Raw genomic sequence first — 15,119 nt, 5'->3', positions numbered from 1 at the left:
AAAAGTAGCATCGTAAAGTCCCTGGCATTTACTCACATATTTTCTTCATTTGTCCTCTAAATTCTGAAGCAACAATGATGCTAGGATCATGCGTTATATTCCTATTATTTATCTGGTGTGAGCACACTAGATACTTTTCAGCTGCCTTACTTATAACAATCCTTGGAGGTAGACACTATTCTTATTTTCCTCATTTTAATGATGGGGAAATGGGGCTTACAAAGATTAAGTGTTTTTTCCATTGTTTCAGAGTTAGGATTTAAAGCCAGTTCTGTTTCACTCTGGACCTACTATTCATTCATTCAAAAAATATTGTTGGACATCTACGCCACATCAGATACTCTTCTAGGCATGAATGAGGGATGATTAGGAATTGATGCAAAGGCTCTGCTCTCATAAAGTTTACCTTCTAGTTAGGGGAGATGTTATAAAAAATGCATGAGGTATTTGTATGAGAAGTGGAGCTACAAATGTATGAGAAAAACAGAGTAGGGAGAATAGAGAGGGATCACAGAAAGAGGGCCATCAAGGAAGAAATCTCGGATAAGGTGACATTTGGTGTTTAAGCCAAGTCTATAAGGAAATATTGGAGAGACCTGTATGTCTGCCTGGTGGAAGAGCATTCCAGACAAATGGAAGAGTACATGCAAAGGATATGGATATGAGCATGCTTAGCATGGCTGAGGCATAACAGAAGGCCAGGTGGCTAGAATAGAGAGAGGGGCGGGCAAACGTGTTATCTGTCTTTACTCCATTATCTGAGACAAGGACTGTGCCATACTGTTCTTTGTTGAGCATCTCTTATGTTTCAGGTAGGATAGCTGGTATGGAGGGTGATAAAAATAATCAAGAAATTGTTCACTGAGGCTGGGCACAGTGGCTCATGCCTGTAATCCCAGCACTTTGGAAGGCTGAGGCAGGTGGATCACGAGGTCAAGAGATCGAGACCATCCTGGCCAACATGGTGAAACCCCGTCTCTACTAAAAATACAAAAATTAGCTGGGCATGGTGGTACTTGTCTGTAGTCCCAGCTACTTGGGAGGCTGAGGCAGGAGAATCGCTTGAACCTGGGAGACGGAGGTTGCAGTGAGCCAAGACGGTGCCACTGCACTCCAGCCTGGCGACAGAGCGAGACTCCATCTAAAAAAAGAAAAAAAAAAAAAAAAAACTGTTCATTGAATGTATCCACATGTCTTAGAGGCAGTGTCTCTCTGTTCTGAAATTAATCTTATAGCATGTAGACACATCTAAGTAAATGTGCACACCTTCTCCCCTCACTCCCCCTTCCAAAAATAAAAGTAAAACACCTGGAGAAGAAACTGGAAACTATATGCTTTCTCCTTCATGAGCTAAATGGTTTCATTTCTTCCTCTCCTCTTACCACTTTCATTCTTGCTTGCTTGCTTCTTTTCTTCCTACTTTTTATCCTTCTCTCTCTTTCTCTGTCTCTCTTTAACTCCTTCCCCTACTCCCTACTGTCTTTGTAAACTTAATTTGGACATGAGAGGTGAAGCTGGCTGTGCTTCTGGATTGGGTGGGGACTTGGAGAACTTTTGTGTCTAGCTAAAGGTTTGTAAATGCACTAATCAGTGCTCTGTGTCTAGCTAAAGGTTTGTAAGTGCACCAATCAGCACTCTGTAAAAACGCACCAATCAGCGGTCTGTGTCTAGCCAAAGGTTTGTAAATGCACCAATCAGCACTCTGTAAAATGGACCAGTCAGCAGGACGTGGGCAGGGCCAAATAAGGGAATAAAAGCTGGCCACCCCCAGCCAGCAGTGGCAACCCACTCGGGTCCCCTTCCATGCTGTGGAAGCTTTGTTCTTTTGCTCTTTGCAATAAATCTTGCTGCTGCTCACTCTTTGGGTCTGCACTACCTTTATGAGCTGTAACTCAGCACAAAGGTCTGCGGCTTCACTCCTGAAAGTCAGCAAGACCACGAACCCACCAGAAGGAGGAAACTGCCAACACATCTGAACGTCTGAAGGAACAAACTCCAGGCACACCATCTTTAAGAACTGTAACACTCACCTTGAGGGTCTGCGGCTTCATTCTTGAAGTCAGCGAGACCAAGAACCCACCGGAAGGAACCAATTCCGGACACAGAATTAAGTTATGTGATGTGCTTCTCAGTTCTACATGATTGAGTGTGACTTTGTGTATAATTTTCTGTCTTTACCCAACTAAACTAGGTTCTAGTGTGGGTTTCCAGTAGGGCTTTCTTGCAAAACACACAGCCAGTGTTCCCGAAACACATCTCACATTCTCTCATGCCTCTCTGCTCCTGCCCAGTGCTCCTTCTTTCTGGAGTAATGAGTTATCCTTGTCATCATTCCAGGCAGCCTTCTGGGCTTTCCCTCAGCTTTTCCATCATGTCCCCATCCCTGACAAAAGTAATTCCCTCTATAACATAGTCTGAATAGTAAAATAATCTCTAGCCTAAAGAGGACTAAATAGGCCTTGAAGGAATAACAAGTCCACAGCTCTGTGTGATACAAAGTGAAATAAATTCAGAGTCACAGGAGAAGTTTCTAGCACAGAGTAAAACATCTGTGCAGAGGTATGAGGATTAAATATCTCACCAGCAAGCCCATAGCACTTCCATTCCTCCTAGAATGCACTCACCATGCTGCATTGTAATTGGACAGTGAACTTTCTGTGTTTATATTATTTGGTGCAAAGGTAATTGCGGTTTTTGGCAATTACTGCAGTTACTTTTTGCACCAACCTAATAGTATGCTTTTGTTTTCTCTCTCATGTTCCCAGTTTTTGGTTTCATGCTTGGCTAAATTTTATGATCCCAGAATTTTCCCTGTGGTAGTCATGGCCTCCTGAATGCCTAAAGGCCAACAATAAAATACAATATTTAGTCAATTACATTGGTCCCAAATCAAGAAATTTCATAGAAGAAAGCAATGCTAAATCACACTCATCATGCCAAGCTAGAATATTTGATGTAAGTTTATAATTTTCACAGAAGTATCTCGTCCTCTGTGTAGACTTTCTGGAGCCAAGACTAGAATCTCACTTTTGACATTCTCAATTTCTAGCTGGTACATGTGACAGAGGGCACTAGAATCCTGATAGGAATTAAGTGTATATGAACAGCGGCATGTTGACACGTGTGTGTGTGTGTGATGAGTGAGAACATTTTACACAGAAGTTTCAAAGTAAGTAATAGAGCAGTAGAACACAAGGAAAAGTTATATGCGCTTGTATGGGCTTTAAAATCTGTTCTGCTTTTAAACAGATTGCTTAAATTGCTGATTTAAATTGTTTCCGAGTGGAAACAATGGGGAATAGGTGAGTTTTAAAGTGCTTATGCTTGCCTGCATCATTTCTAGCTTTATTTATAATTAAACTTCTACAATATTAGAGAAAATTAAAGTATTTGGTGCTAAATAAATACTTGTTGAATGATAGAATGGATGGATAGAGTCCCAGAGATCTGTAATATATTGTTTTTCTCTGTTGGTCAGGCTGGTCTCAAACTCCTGACCTCAAGTGATTCACCCGCCTCGGCCTTCCAAAGTTTGGGGATTACAAGTGTGAATCACCGAGGCCGGCCTGGATTTTAAACAAAGTTTAAGAGAGAAAAAAACATGTGATCCACTTAGCACAGTTCCTGACCCCGAGGAAAGGTTGCTCTGATTATTTTGGAGGTTAATGCTGCTGCTGCTGTTATCAATGAAGACATTCTAGGGATGGAAAGGTTTGTCTAAGCCCCAGGAAAAACTTCACAGAAGAAGGTGCAGGAAGTATTCGGACTGAGTAACAGGAAAGGAAAAGGCAGTTCAAACCAGCAGAACTCTGAATGAACATAGGGAGTCAGCCAGGAGTAAGCGTGCTGTTTAGAAATAGCAGAAGCCCTCAAGACACAGACTTGCCAGCAACATCACAGAGCTTTGTTTTGTTTTGGCAGCAGTGGGAAGGAAACAGGTTTCAGTGGATAATTTATGGTAAAGATTTGTTGGATCTTAAAGTCATAGTCTGATTTTTAACATCCGTTTTGTTTCTAAGCTTCTAATAACTCTTATTATGTAAAAAAATAGTCTAAAACCGAGCTTGGTCAATGACCTTCTCAGAGTCGCATGCCATGCTGGAGATGGAACTAGGACCTAGAAGATTGCTCCAACAGGAAGACGGAACACCTGCCACACCTGCTGATTGGCCCTGTGTGTTGGGTGCAGAGATGACTTCCACATTCTCCTTGTAGCCCTACTTACTTTGCAGTGCTGTCTGCTGCCTATGCAGAAGATCTGTATTTGTATTAATTATTATACAAGGAGAATATTTTTTCATGGTGTTTTTAAAAACGTACTTAAAAGAAAAATCTTTAACTCAGACAAAAATTGAATATAAAAAGAAAGAAGTAGCCGAGTGTGGTGGCTCACTCCTGTAATCCCAGCACTTTGGGAGGCCAAGGCAGACGAATCACAAGGTCAGGAGTTCGAGACCAGCCTGACCAACATGGTGAAACCCTGTCTCTACTAAAAATACAAAAATTAGCCAGGCGTGGTGGCATGCGCCTGTGGTCCCAGCTACTTGGGAGGCTGGGGCAGGAGAATCGCTTGAACTCGGGAGGTTGCAGTGACCTGAGATTGCTGCCACTGTACTCCAGCCTGTGTGATAGAGTGGGACTCTGTCTTCAAAAAAAAAAAGAAAAAGAAAGAAGCTGCCTCAGGTAGAAATATCCTTAGCACTTTACAGGTGGTTAGCTTGAGACACAGTGAGCAGTATTGGTGATTACAGAGAGAGGACTTAAATACCAAGTACAGCTACATTATGTGAGTACAGTCTAACCTGGCACTAGACTCAACACATTTCAAGACTAAGGTCATCAAATGTCATAACTTCTAGCAAGATGGATATTGTTTATTCCCATTTTCTAGATCAGACTTTGGAGTGATTTACTAAGCTAGCAGGCCTTGAGCCTGCATTTAAACCTCTGATCCTCTGTTCAAAGCCTACCTTTTTAAAAGCAGCTTCCCTTCTCTAGAACAGCACAGGTTTTGGGTGGATGGGGATTGCATTATTCTAAGCAGCAGCTGTTGCAGAGAGTGAAGATGCTTGAAAAGAACAGCACAGTGTCCTAATTACCTATGGCAAGGAAAACATCTGTGTAGGAAAAGTAATGAAATTAATTCTAATGTCTAGCAGTTGCATGCATTAATTGACATTAATTAATGCCAAATTACAAGATACTTCCTATGGAATCACATCATACACTCACCAGAATTGAATATGGAAAGAGTTCATCATACTTAATGCTATTACAGCAAGCCCCAAGGGGAATGAGTGCTTGGTCCCTCATTATGAAGTGCAGCCAATTTCTTTCTGTTTCCATTAGGAGGAGAAAGGGAACAAACCAGGAACACTTTACCACGGGCAGACTGTTCAAAATGGATCATTTCCCCTTCAGCTTGCAAATTTCACTTTGAGCCACTCAGAGAAAGAAGTGGTTTGAAGACCTCTTCCGGGGCTTTTCTTGTGTCCCTATTTTACACTTGGTAATTCTCAGACCAAAGATAGGCTTATTGCACAGCTCAACAGCAATATGTGGCATGGGAAGTAGAGAAGGAACAAGCAGAGAGATTAGAGACAGTTGATCTCACAAGCCCATCTTGACTCCCCGCTCCCCTACTTGCCCGGCTATAGAGGGGCTGGACTAGGGATTTGTTGTACAGATTGCCAACTCTTTCACATTAGTGGCTTTCCACTGTTGTTGACATCACATATATATCTTTTATTCATTTTTCCTGTGCAAACATACATTTATAGATATCTATATATACAACTTGCAAAAAACTCAGGTCCATAATGCACATATTTTGGTAACCTACTTTTTAAAAACTTTTATTTTGGAATAATTTTAGATACACAGAAAATTCACCCAAGATAGTACAGAATACATGTACTTTATACCCAGCATCCTCTAATGCTAACATTTTATGTAACCATGGTATATTTTTCAAAACTAGGAAATTAACATTGGACTAATATTACTAATTGGTAACCTACTTCTATAATATAAAATATATTAAGCATTTCCTCATAAAAGCAAGATTTTAATAGCGAACTCTAAATATTCCATAGTTTATTAAGTTATTTTTCTATTGTTGGCCATTATGTTTTCTCCAAAATTTGTTATTATAAATAACACTGACAAATATCTTGGTTGTTAAATCTTTGCATTGAGCCTTGATTTTTTCCTTAGATAGAATTCTCAGAAATAAACCCTAGGTCAAAGGGTATCTTTTTTTTTGAGGCAGAGTTTCACTTTTGTTGCCAGGCTGGAGTGCAGTGCCATGATCCCGGCTTACTGCAGTCTCCACCTCCTGAGTTCAAGTGATTCTGCTGTCTCAGACTCCCAGCCAAGTAGCTGGGATTACAGGCACATGCCACCATGCCTGGCTAATTATTGTGTTTTTAGTAGAGATGGGATTTCACTATGTTGATCAGGCTGGTCCTGCATTTTTAAGTATCTTGATTCATATTGCCAAATTACCACACAAAAATATTGAGGTGTTCTTATTTTGTATCTTGGGGTATCTGTTTGAACCTTAGATAGAAGCCAAAATATACTTAACAAAAATTGGCCCCAAAATCACTGGGATTTTTCATGCAACATAGTATAGTAGAAATAAACCAAAGTTGGAGTCAGTCTAACCACACTGCAACCACATACTGCCATTTCTACAAATCACTATTTTTTAGCTTCATTCTCTTTATCTCCAAAATCAGTTGATATACTCTGTAGTGTTGTGAAGATTAAATGTGCTATAGTTATGTGAACATGCTTTAGACTGCCTGGCTCACAGATGATCAACAAACGTTAAATTCCATCTTTGTTTTCTCCCTAAATTCCTTAGGTTAATAATTTCTATATAGATGAATTAGAAACATGAAAAGGGTATGTTATTATTTTCCATCTTATGTTTGTACAGGGACCTCTGAAGAGGAGATTTAGGTCTTAAGGAAAAGAGCCATCAGACACTAATACAAATAAAACAAGAATGGTGTATGCATCAAGTCCTCATTAGGTGTCAGTCTTAAAAATTCTAGTTGGAAATTGTATTTGTAATTTGAAGGTCAAGACCTCCTAATCAAGTTCTCATTGTGTTTAGCCATTGTTTTTGTTCATTATCTCACATAATAAGAAGCACAGAGGTTGGGCAACTTGAGGCTCAGTACCATCAACAGCTCAATGATGTCATTAGGGAATGGATATTTTCCATCTAGTTGTCATACTCATTATATAAGCTTGACTGTAAGACTGGCTCCTTTGGGCAACCAGAAGCCTAGAGCCATTCACATTGAGACAGAGTGTTTACAGAGGCAGAAGATCTTCTGCTGTATCTCCTGATATCTCTCAGATTCCCCTTAAAAGCTCTCTCCTCGCTTCTCATGCACCAGTACTAGGTTTAAATGCCCTCTTCTAAAACAACCAGGGGTAAGTGGAGAAGGAAGGCTTGAGTGGGTTTAGAGTGACAACATTCATCCTTGCATATGGGAACTTCTGAGTCACATGGAGAAAAGATGAGCTGACAGAGCCAATACTGGATTTTTCAGCAAAAAGGCAGAGAAGAATGGGTGTTCAGCAGCTCGCCAAACAACCTGATTCAGAAATATAACTGGAATATTTAAATTTGGCTTAACCAGTCTTTTAAAGTGTGTTCCCAAAACTTCTTATCATTATGAAAGGTAGCAAAACAGAAAACAGAAATATTATCATTCTTAATCATAACAACTAACATTTGTATGAGTTTGAGTTTCAAAACATTTAGCATATATGTTATTTTAATTAATTCTTACAGCTAAAGTACAAAATAGTTGATATTGGCATCCTCCTTTAATAGATGAAGGAAGCAGTGAAATTGGCCCAGTTGTCCCATAGAACATGATGTTTATGCTTTCTTTTGAATAAACACAGAAATTGATCCTCCCAGTCTTCAAACCTTTGTTTTATCCGAGTTCTTATCCAAGTTCCTTTCTCAGGAAACCAACCATCAGGCCTCCCAGGTATCATCAAGGAACTTAAGCTTACCAGATCACTGCGTCTAGACAATGAGACACCAGTCCCCTCACCCATCCTGATTGCCTAACTGACAACTTGCTTCCTGTTGATCAGCTCTTCTTCCTTACACCCCCTAATTCCTATTTTCCCACACATGGTTACATTTCTTCCCTGCTATATAAACTCCTAATTTTAGTTTGTCAGAGAGATAGATTTGAGACTGATCTTCCATTTCCTCAGCTGTGGCACCTGATTCAAGTCTTCTTAGCAATACTCATTGATTCGCTTTCTGTACCATGAACAGAAAAACCAAGATGGAACATTGGTTAGCATTACAGTAACAGCAAGACTCAGGAAGATGAAAGGATTTCCTATGAACTACACAGCTAATAAACAAACCACACCAGAATTCAAGCCCAGTTCTTATCGTCATAAATCTCCATTGTTTCTATGACCCCCAAGCTACATTTTTGAAAACAGAAGTCACTTAAAAGCTGTAAAACAGTCTGGTGGAGTGTAAAATTGTGAGGTAAAGATTTTGTGTGCTAGATGGAGGATCGTTCTGGGAAGGGATGAGTCCCAGAAACTGTCTTTAAGGAAAAAGATCCTGTGTTCTGCTCTAACATGAAATTACAGGAATGCCTGAAAAAGGAGATGAGGAAGGAAGAATAGAGGACTCTAATTTAATTTTGGAGGTGGCTTCACCAGGACTAGACAGGTTAAAGCACTTGAGAGCTATCCCCATCTTCGGAAATGGCAGTGGGGTGAAGGAAGATGGCGTGTAAGGCTCTCCACCATTGTCTACTGAGAGTTTATCAGAAACCCCATCAGTCATTGGTCAGAGGGAGCAAGAGTGCATGCCGCCCCCTAGTGGCACTCTTTGCAGAATACAGGTACACACAAGTACCTTAAGTAAAGGTGGTCCCAGACAATTCCACCTTCCTAGTTTTCTTAAGAGAAATCTTTAGTGAATCCTTATATCTAGCTTATCTATCTCGACATACTATTCCCCACCTCAATTTCCTGTAAATAATCATCTTCTGATATTTTCATTTGGAAAAGTGGAATTCTGCATAAGTCTCTGATATCTTAAAATCAAACCCATTTACTCATTAAGCATCAAAAACAAGTAAAATAACTCCTTTTTTATACTCAAAAGGATATATTTCAATAAGTGGCATGTTCCAACAAATATTCATTTATTGCCTACTATGTATCAGGAACAGTATTAGGATCTGGTGGGCACAACAGTGAATAACAGCAACAACAAAAACAAAAAAGGCATTTGTCTTTATGGAGATTACATTCTAATGGGAGCAGGGCTCAGTAAGAAAGAAATAACAAGGTAATTTTATATTGTGATAAATTCCATAGAGAGAATTAATAGGATGGTGTGTGATAAAGAATAATCATGGAAGATCCTCAGATGTAACAGTGAGCTAGCTGAAATCTAGAACCTGCTTTGAGAACAGCCTGGGGAGAAGCATTTTAGGCAGAGGGAATGCAAATGAAGAGTCTTTAAAGTGGTAGAAAGTTTGGCCAACTTCCTGAGAGAGTAGAAGAGATTAGCATGGTGAGAAGTGGGGAAGGTTGGAGGGTTGGCGTGGTGGGTGGTGGGGAGTTTGAATTTATTCTCAATGCAATGAAGCAAAAGGGGTTTTAAATAAGGGAGTAACATAATCTGATTAGATAGAGGCCAGGAGAGTGTGCTCAAAAAACAGGAATAGCCTCCCTGATACAATATATCCAGCGATAGAGACCAAACTGATGTAGGAGTTGTCATTACTGATATTGTATTTATCACCAGGTGAGATCCAGGGTCTCAATTGATTCAATTGTAAAATAAAAGCAAAGTCTTAAGGAACTCCTCCCAATTCGGTTTTGCTTTTTTTTTTTTTTTTTTTCCTGTCACCCAGGTTGGAGTGCGCAGTGGTGTGATCTTGGCCCACTGCAACTTCTGCCCCCCTGGGTTCAAGCAATTCTATTGCCTCAGCCTCCTGAGTAGCTGGGATTATAGGTGCCTGCCACTGCGCCCAGCTCATTTTTGTATTTTTAGTAGAGACGGGGTTTTACCATCTTGGCCAGGCTGGTTGTGAACTCAAGACCTCGTGATCCACCTGCTTTGGTCTCACAAAGTGCTGGGATTACAGGCATGAGCCACAGCGCCCGGCTCTATTTTACTTCTAATGAATTATGAAAGAAAAACCCTTATCTTACTTAACCTAGAATCTTATAACCACATAATTTTTATCGTTAGATGATTAATAATTAAATGTATGTGTGTTTTCCTCTTTGTTAAAGATCAAAGTGTGAAGGTGAAACCTACTAATGAGAAAAAATTGACCACAAAATCACAAGTATTATTGCCAGTTTTTGAAAATATTTTCATTTGGGTTTGGGAGGGAAAAAAATAATTAGCAAGAATTTAGTATTTGAGGATATCAAGACTTGTTGGAAGCACCAGGAGATGATATAGGTGGTATTGAGAGCAAGTGAGTAAAATAATAATAATAATTTAAATAATAACAATGACAACGTATTTAACAAAGTTTGTGAGGCTTGTTTAAAGAACTGGAAATGGTGGCCGGGCATGGTGGCTCACGCCTGTAATCCCAGCACTTTGGGAGGCCGAGGCAGGTGGATCACGAGGTCAGGAGATCGAGACCATCCTGGCTAACATGGTGAAACCCTGTTTCTACTAAAAATACAAAAAATTAGCCGGTCATGATGGCAAACGCCTGTAGTTCCAGTTACTCTGGAGGCTGAGGCACGAGAATGCTGTGAACCCGGGAGGTGGAGCTTGCAGTGAGCTGAGATCATGCCACTGCCCTCCAGCCTGGGCAACAGAGCGAGACTCTGTCTCAGAAAAAAAAGAAAGAAAGAAAGAAAGAATTGGAAATGGTAAGGGAAATAGCAAATGTCCACCCTGACTCTAAAGCTCTGTCTTATATCCCCCTCAACCCCATTTTTTTTTTTTCAGATTCACATTATCTAACTTGCCGAATGCAGAACTGTACAGAGGCCAACAGGAATCAACCTTTTCCAGGCTACATTGACCCAGACTCTTTGATTGTTCAGGATCATTATGTGTTTGTTCAGGTATGAAAAATCCACTTCTGTTGATTGTCTCAGAAACCTTTCTTTTCCTTGTTTCTGTCCCTTTTGCCTGCTTTACACTCCATTAAGACTCAAAAAGAGAGGATGGGAGGGAGGGAAGGAGGTAGGGAGAGAGGGGAAAATCACTATCTTTTCAACAAAACGATAATTACTGAGTGTGGAATCTTCTATACTAACAGAATAGTCTGAGCTTCTTTGGGCTGTGTCCAGAGGATGTTATCAGCATGGGGTCATGAAGGCATCGCACAGAGTAGTGAGATTGTCTCTAGGATGAGGCACAGTACGATCTGTCCCCCACACCTGCATTCCAAAGAAGCTCCCAGTTATCAAAGGGACTGAACAAATATGTCAGTCTCTTTCTATCTGGGAAAGGGTCAGCCAATCAGCCCCCTTCCCAATACCCACCTTAAAAGTGGAGAAGCAGGAATGAGAAGGGAAGCTGTGGGGTGACTGGAGATAGTGGGAGGCAGAGGCCAGGGGGAGAGTAATCAGCTTTTATTGTCATGCACCAACTATGATTAGAATAAAGATACTTCAGAACAGATGTATTCAACCAGGTTTTTCACCCCCAAGAGAATGGAGAACAGTTTAAGAAGCTGACGTTTCCTGAGTTGTTAGTAGAGACAAGAAGCAAATACGCTGCACTGCTTTTCAGCATTCAAGGAAAAATTTAAGCTTGTTTGGACAATGCATTTAAAAACTCAGTTACCACCTTCCATGTTAAAAATGACAAAGGTACAATTAGTAAATAGCTTATACATATATAAAAGTATACATATATATAGAGAGACCCATTCTAGACAGTATTACATTTATTTCGACAAGAAATTGTGATTTAGAATATTTAATTACATGCTTTGAGGATGCAATTTGTTTAAATGCCCACCAGCCTGTGTACTTTTAAAATGTTTCACATATGATCTCACACACACACACACACACACACACACCATTTCTTTATTCTTCAGGTAAATTAGTAATTAATACTCTGACAATTTCAGCATCAAGTTGTCAAGGGACATTCGAATAGTTACACGTATTGGTTCTGTCTATAATAATTCATTTCTGTATCAGTGCTGCTCCCAGGAACCTTTTCTGGTTTCTAATAACAGTTTGTGATCCACATCTATGACTTACAAATGAGAATCAACTCTGCATTTGGAATTTCATACAGTCTTTACCCATGCCACCATGAACATCCTATAACCCCTCACTAGACCTAAGAGGTCATCTGGCCACATGACAGTGAAGATGATAACTTTCCAAGTCACATTCCTAATGTGATGAACATGCACATTTGTTGACATTCTGAGTATGCAAACTCCAGCTGTCATTGAAACTCCAGGCATTTAGAGGGGTTAAGAGTGGCTGTGAAGGAGAGAGAGAGAGACTGGTGGTGGTGCCCTTGACACTGTGCCTGCAGGTTGCTTAAGTGCTGGCTGGAGACCACACCTGCCCTCTCTACCTGCCCTCTGTACCTTCCTGCCCTGTCTCACACCCACCAGGATTCATTGGGCTGCATGCTTTGGACAAGATTGGAGGGGAACTGGCTGTGGTGGCACCTGCTTGTAGTCTCAGCTCCTGGGGAGGATCGCTTGAGCCCAGGAGTTGAAGGGTGCAGTGAGCTATGATTGTGCCACAGCACTCTAGCCCTGGGCAACAGAGTGAGATTTAGCTTTAAAAGTGTTTTTAAAAGGCTGGGCACAGTGGCTCATGCCTGTAATCCCAGCACTTTGGGAGGCCGAGGTGAGTGAGTGATCACCTGAGGTCAGGAGTTCGAGACCAGCTTGGGCAACATGGTGAAACCCCCCATCTCTACTAAAAGACTACAAAACATAGCCAGGTGTGGTGGCAAGGGCTTGTAATCCCAGATACTCGGGAGGCTGAGGCAGGAGAATTACTTGAACCTGGGAGGCGGAGGGTGCAATGAGCCGAGATGGTGCCATTGCATTCCAGCCTAGGTAACAGCAGTGAAACTTCATCTCAAAAAAAAAAAAAAAAAAAATTAAATTAAGTAGAAGAGACCTAGATTGAATTTCGACACCAATCCTAGCCTGGTTTTCTGTCTAATATGCCAGCACTCCTGTGCCATGTGCCCATAATCATCAGTGTAACACCATCAAACTGGAATTCAGTGCCTAGAGATGTGAGCCTCCAGCTCTGCCACTGTTTGACTTGGGCCATTTCATTCTGATATGGCACAGGGACCTACTTGTAGGGTCACAGACTTGGGTCTAGAGACCTGGGCTGGTGATGGCAATCAGCCAATGTACCCCAAGGTTAGTATCATTTGAAAAAAATAACTCAAAATGTTTTCTGGCATCTGAGCCACAGTGCAAATTTAAGAATTGTATTTTTGCCCAGTAGGTTCAGTTTGGGCCTCTGACCAGCTCACATACTCTTTATAAGTTGTGTTTGAACTGAATGCCAATTCTTTACACTTGTCTGCAATAGACATTAATGCCATTTGTTGTGTTGGAAGCTACCTCCTTCCATTCATGTGGCTGTTCTGTGACCTGTGCCTGTTATAGTAGCTCGAGCTTCTTACAATCTTGTTTTTATGGTCCAGCTAACATCAGGAGGGCGGCCACATTACTACGTGTCCTACCGAAGGAATGCGTTTGCCCAAATGAAGCTTCCGAAATATGCTTTGCCCAAGGTATGGCCTAAATCACTTTCTTCATTTCACTCCTGACTCTCATTCATAGAAGCCAGCCTCCATCCCTTTCCCAAGGACTCTTTCAGCCTCTCATAGTCATGTTTTCTTTACATCTCTCATCTCTGTTTCCCAAGTTTGCTCTGCCTTACTGTCTCTTTGGTCAGTCTTATTACCCTCCTCTTGTTTCCTCCCTCCCTCCCTCCCTCCCTCTCTCTCTCTCTCTCTCTTCCTTTCTTTCTTTCCTTCTTTCTCCCTCTTTCTCCTTCTTCTTACTTTCTTTTTTACTCTTTCTTTCTCATTTTCTTTCTTTCATCTTACTTTCTCTTTTTCTCTTTCTTTCCTTCTTTCTTCTCTCTGTCTCTGAGATTGTTGCTATAGGAACATTCATATAAATTTTAATAATTGATTTGCTTTTCAATAGTAAAGATTTTCAAGCCATATGTATTGGTTTTCTAACAAGACAGAAAATATTTTTTGGATGTGTTATGTATCAGTGCAACAGCTGCCATCCATTTCTGTCCTGTTTTATTATCAGTTGTTTACTGAGCAGTGATGCTGTGACGTGGCACCAGCCTTTGCTTTCTCAGCCAGTCAGCTCCCTGTAAACTTATGAGACTGGTTGTCTTTAGAGTTCTGAGGCGCAGCTAATTTTTTAGACTTCCCCTAAGGCGTACCCTTTGGAAAACAGAGGCAAACAAAAGTTAAAGACCCTCAACTGTTGACATCCCCAGGCTGTCTTTCCCGAAGTGCTGAAGAACTGCGTTGATTTGGAGCGCCACCTAGTGGAGGTCAAACTGACTCGGGAGCTCAGAGCTGTGTATTTGCGATCTTGCTGCCATCGTGATGTATTGAAGTGACTAAGAACTGTAAATGTATTGTGCCTTAATCTTAGAGCAAGGGAGATGTATGTGGCTATAAGAAAGGGACTATGCAGGTTTAAAGAGAGTTATAGCTCAACTTTGAAGCCTTTGGGTTGCACAAAGAACATACATAACTTTTTTTTTAATGGAGTTTCCATGCCTCTTTCTCTTATATATTCATCTGTGACTTTGTCGTATGTTGTCTTGAACCAACACCAGATAGTTGCCCAGGAAGTCGTATAATAGACATAACACAAGGGCACAGCAGGCCTCCTCTCCCGGGAGAGCCAGTGGTAACAGATTGTTCTGGTTTCTCCAGGATGAATTCTCTTTCTTGGCTACCACCCTTCCCTCACCCTAACATAGTGAAAGGTGGGCTGTAAGACTCAGCCCATTAGAGGTAATAACACACACTGAGTTGCACTATTAACTTGAAAGAACTATAGCTATGTTTGTAGTTGTTATTT

General features: G+C 40.9%; 1 protein-coding gene across 5 annotated transcripts in view; it reads left to right on the top strand.

Annotated features, from left to right (window-relative positions):
• SORCS1 (sortilin related VPS10 domain containing receptor 1) overlaps nt 1-15,119 on the top strand; it is a 589,960-nt gene that overhangs the window by 442,929 nt on the left and 131,912 nt on the right. For all 5 annotated transcript variants that reach the window (XM_054503115.1, XM_054503113.1, XM_054503114.2 and 2 more), the window contains exons 7-8: nt 10,997-11,115; nt 13,703-13,792. In XM_054503115.1, coding sequence (XP_054359090.1) covers nt 10,997-11,115; nt 13,703-13,792 — 209 coding nt within the window. The remainder of the gene's footprint in view (nt 1-10,996; nt 11,116-13,702; nt 13,793-15,119) is intronic.

The sequence above is a fragment of the Pongo pygmaeus genome, chromosome 8, assembly GCF_028885625.2.
Source record: "Pongo pygmaeus isolate AG05252 chromosome 8, NHGRI_mPonPyg2-v2.0_pri, whole genome shotgun sequence".
NCBI lineage: Eukaryota > Metazoa > Chordata > Mammalia > Primates > Hominidae > Pongo > Pongo pygmaeus.
This window is presented reverse-complemented; position numbering and strand designations above follow the sequence as displayed.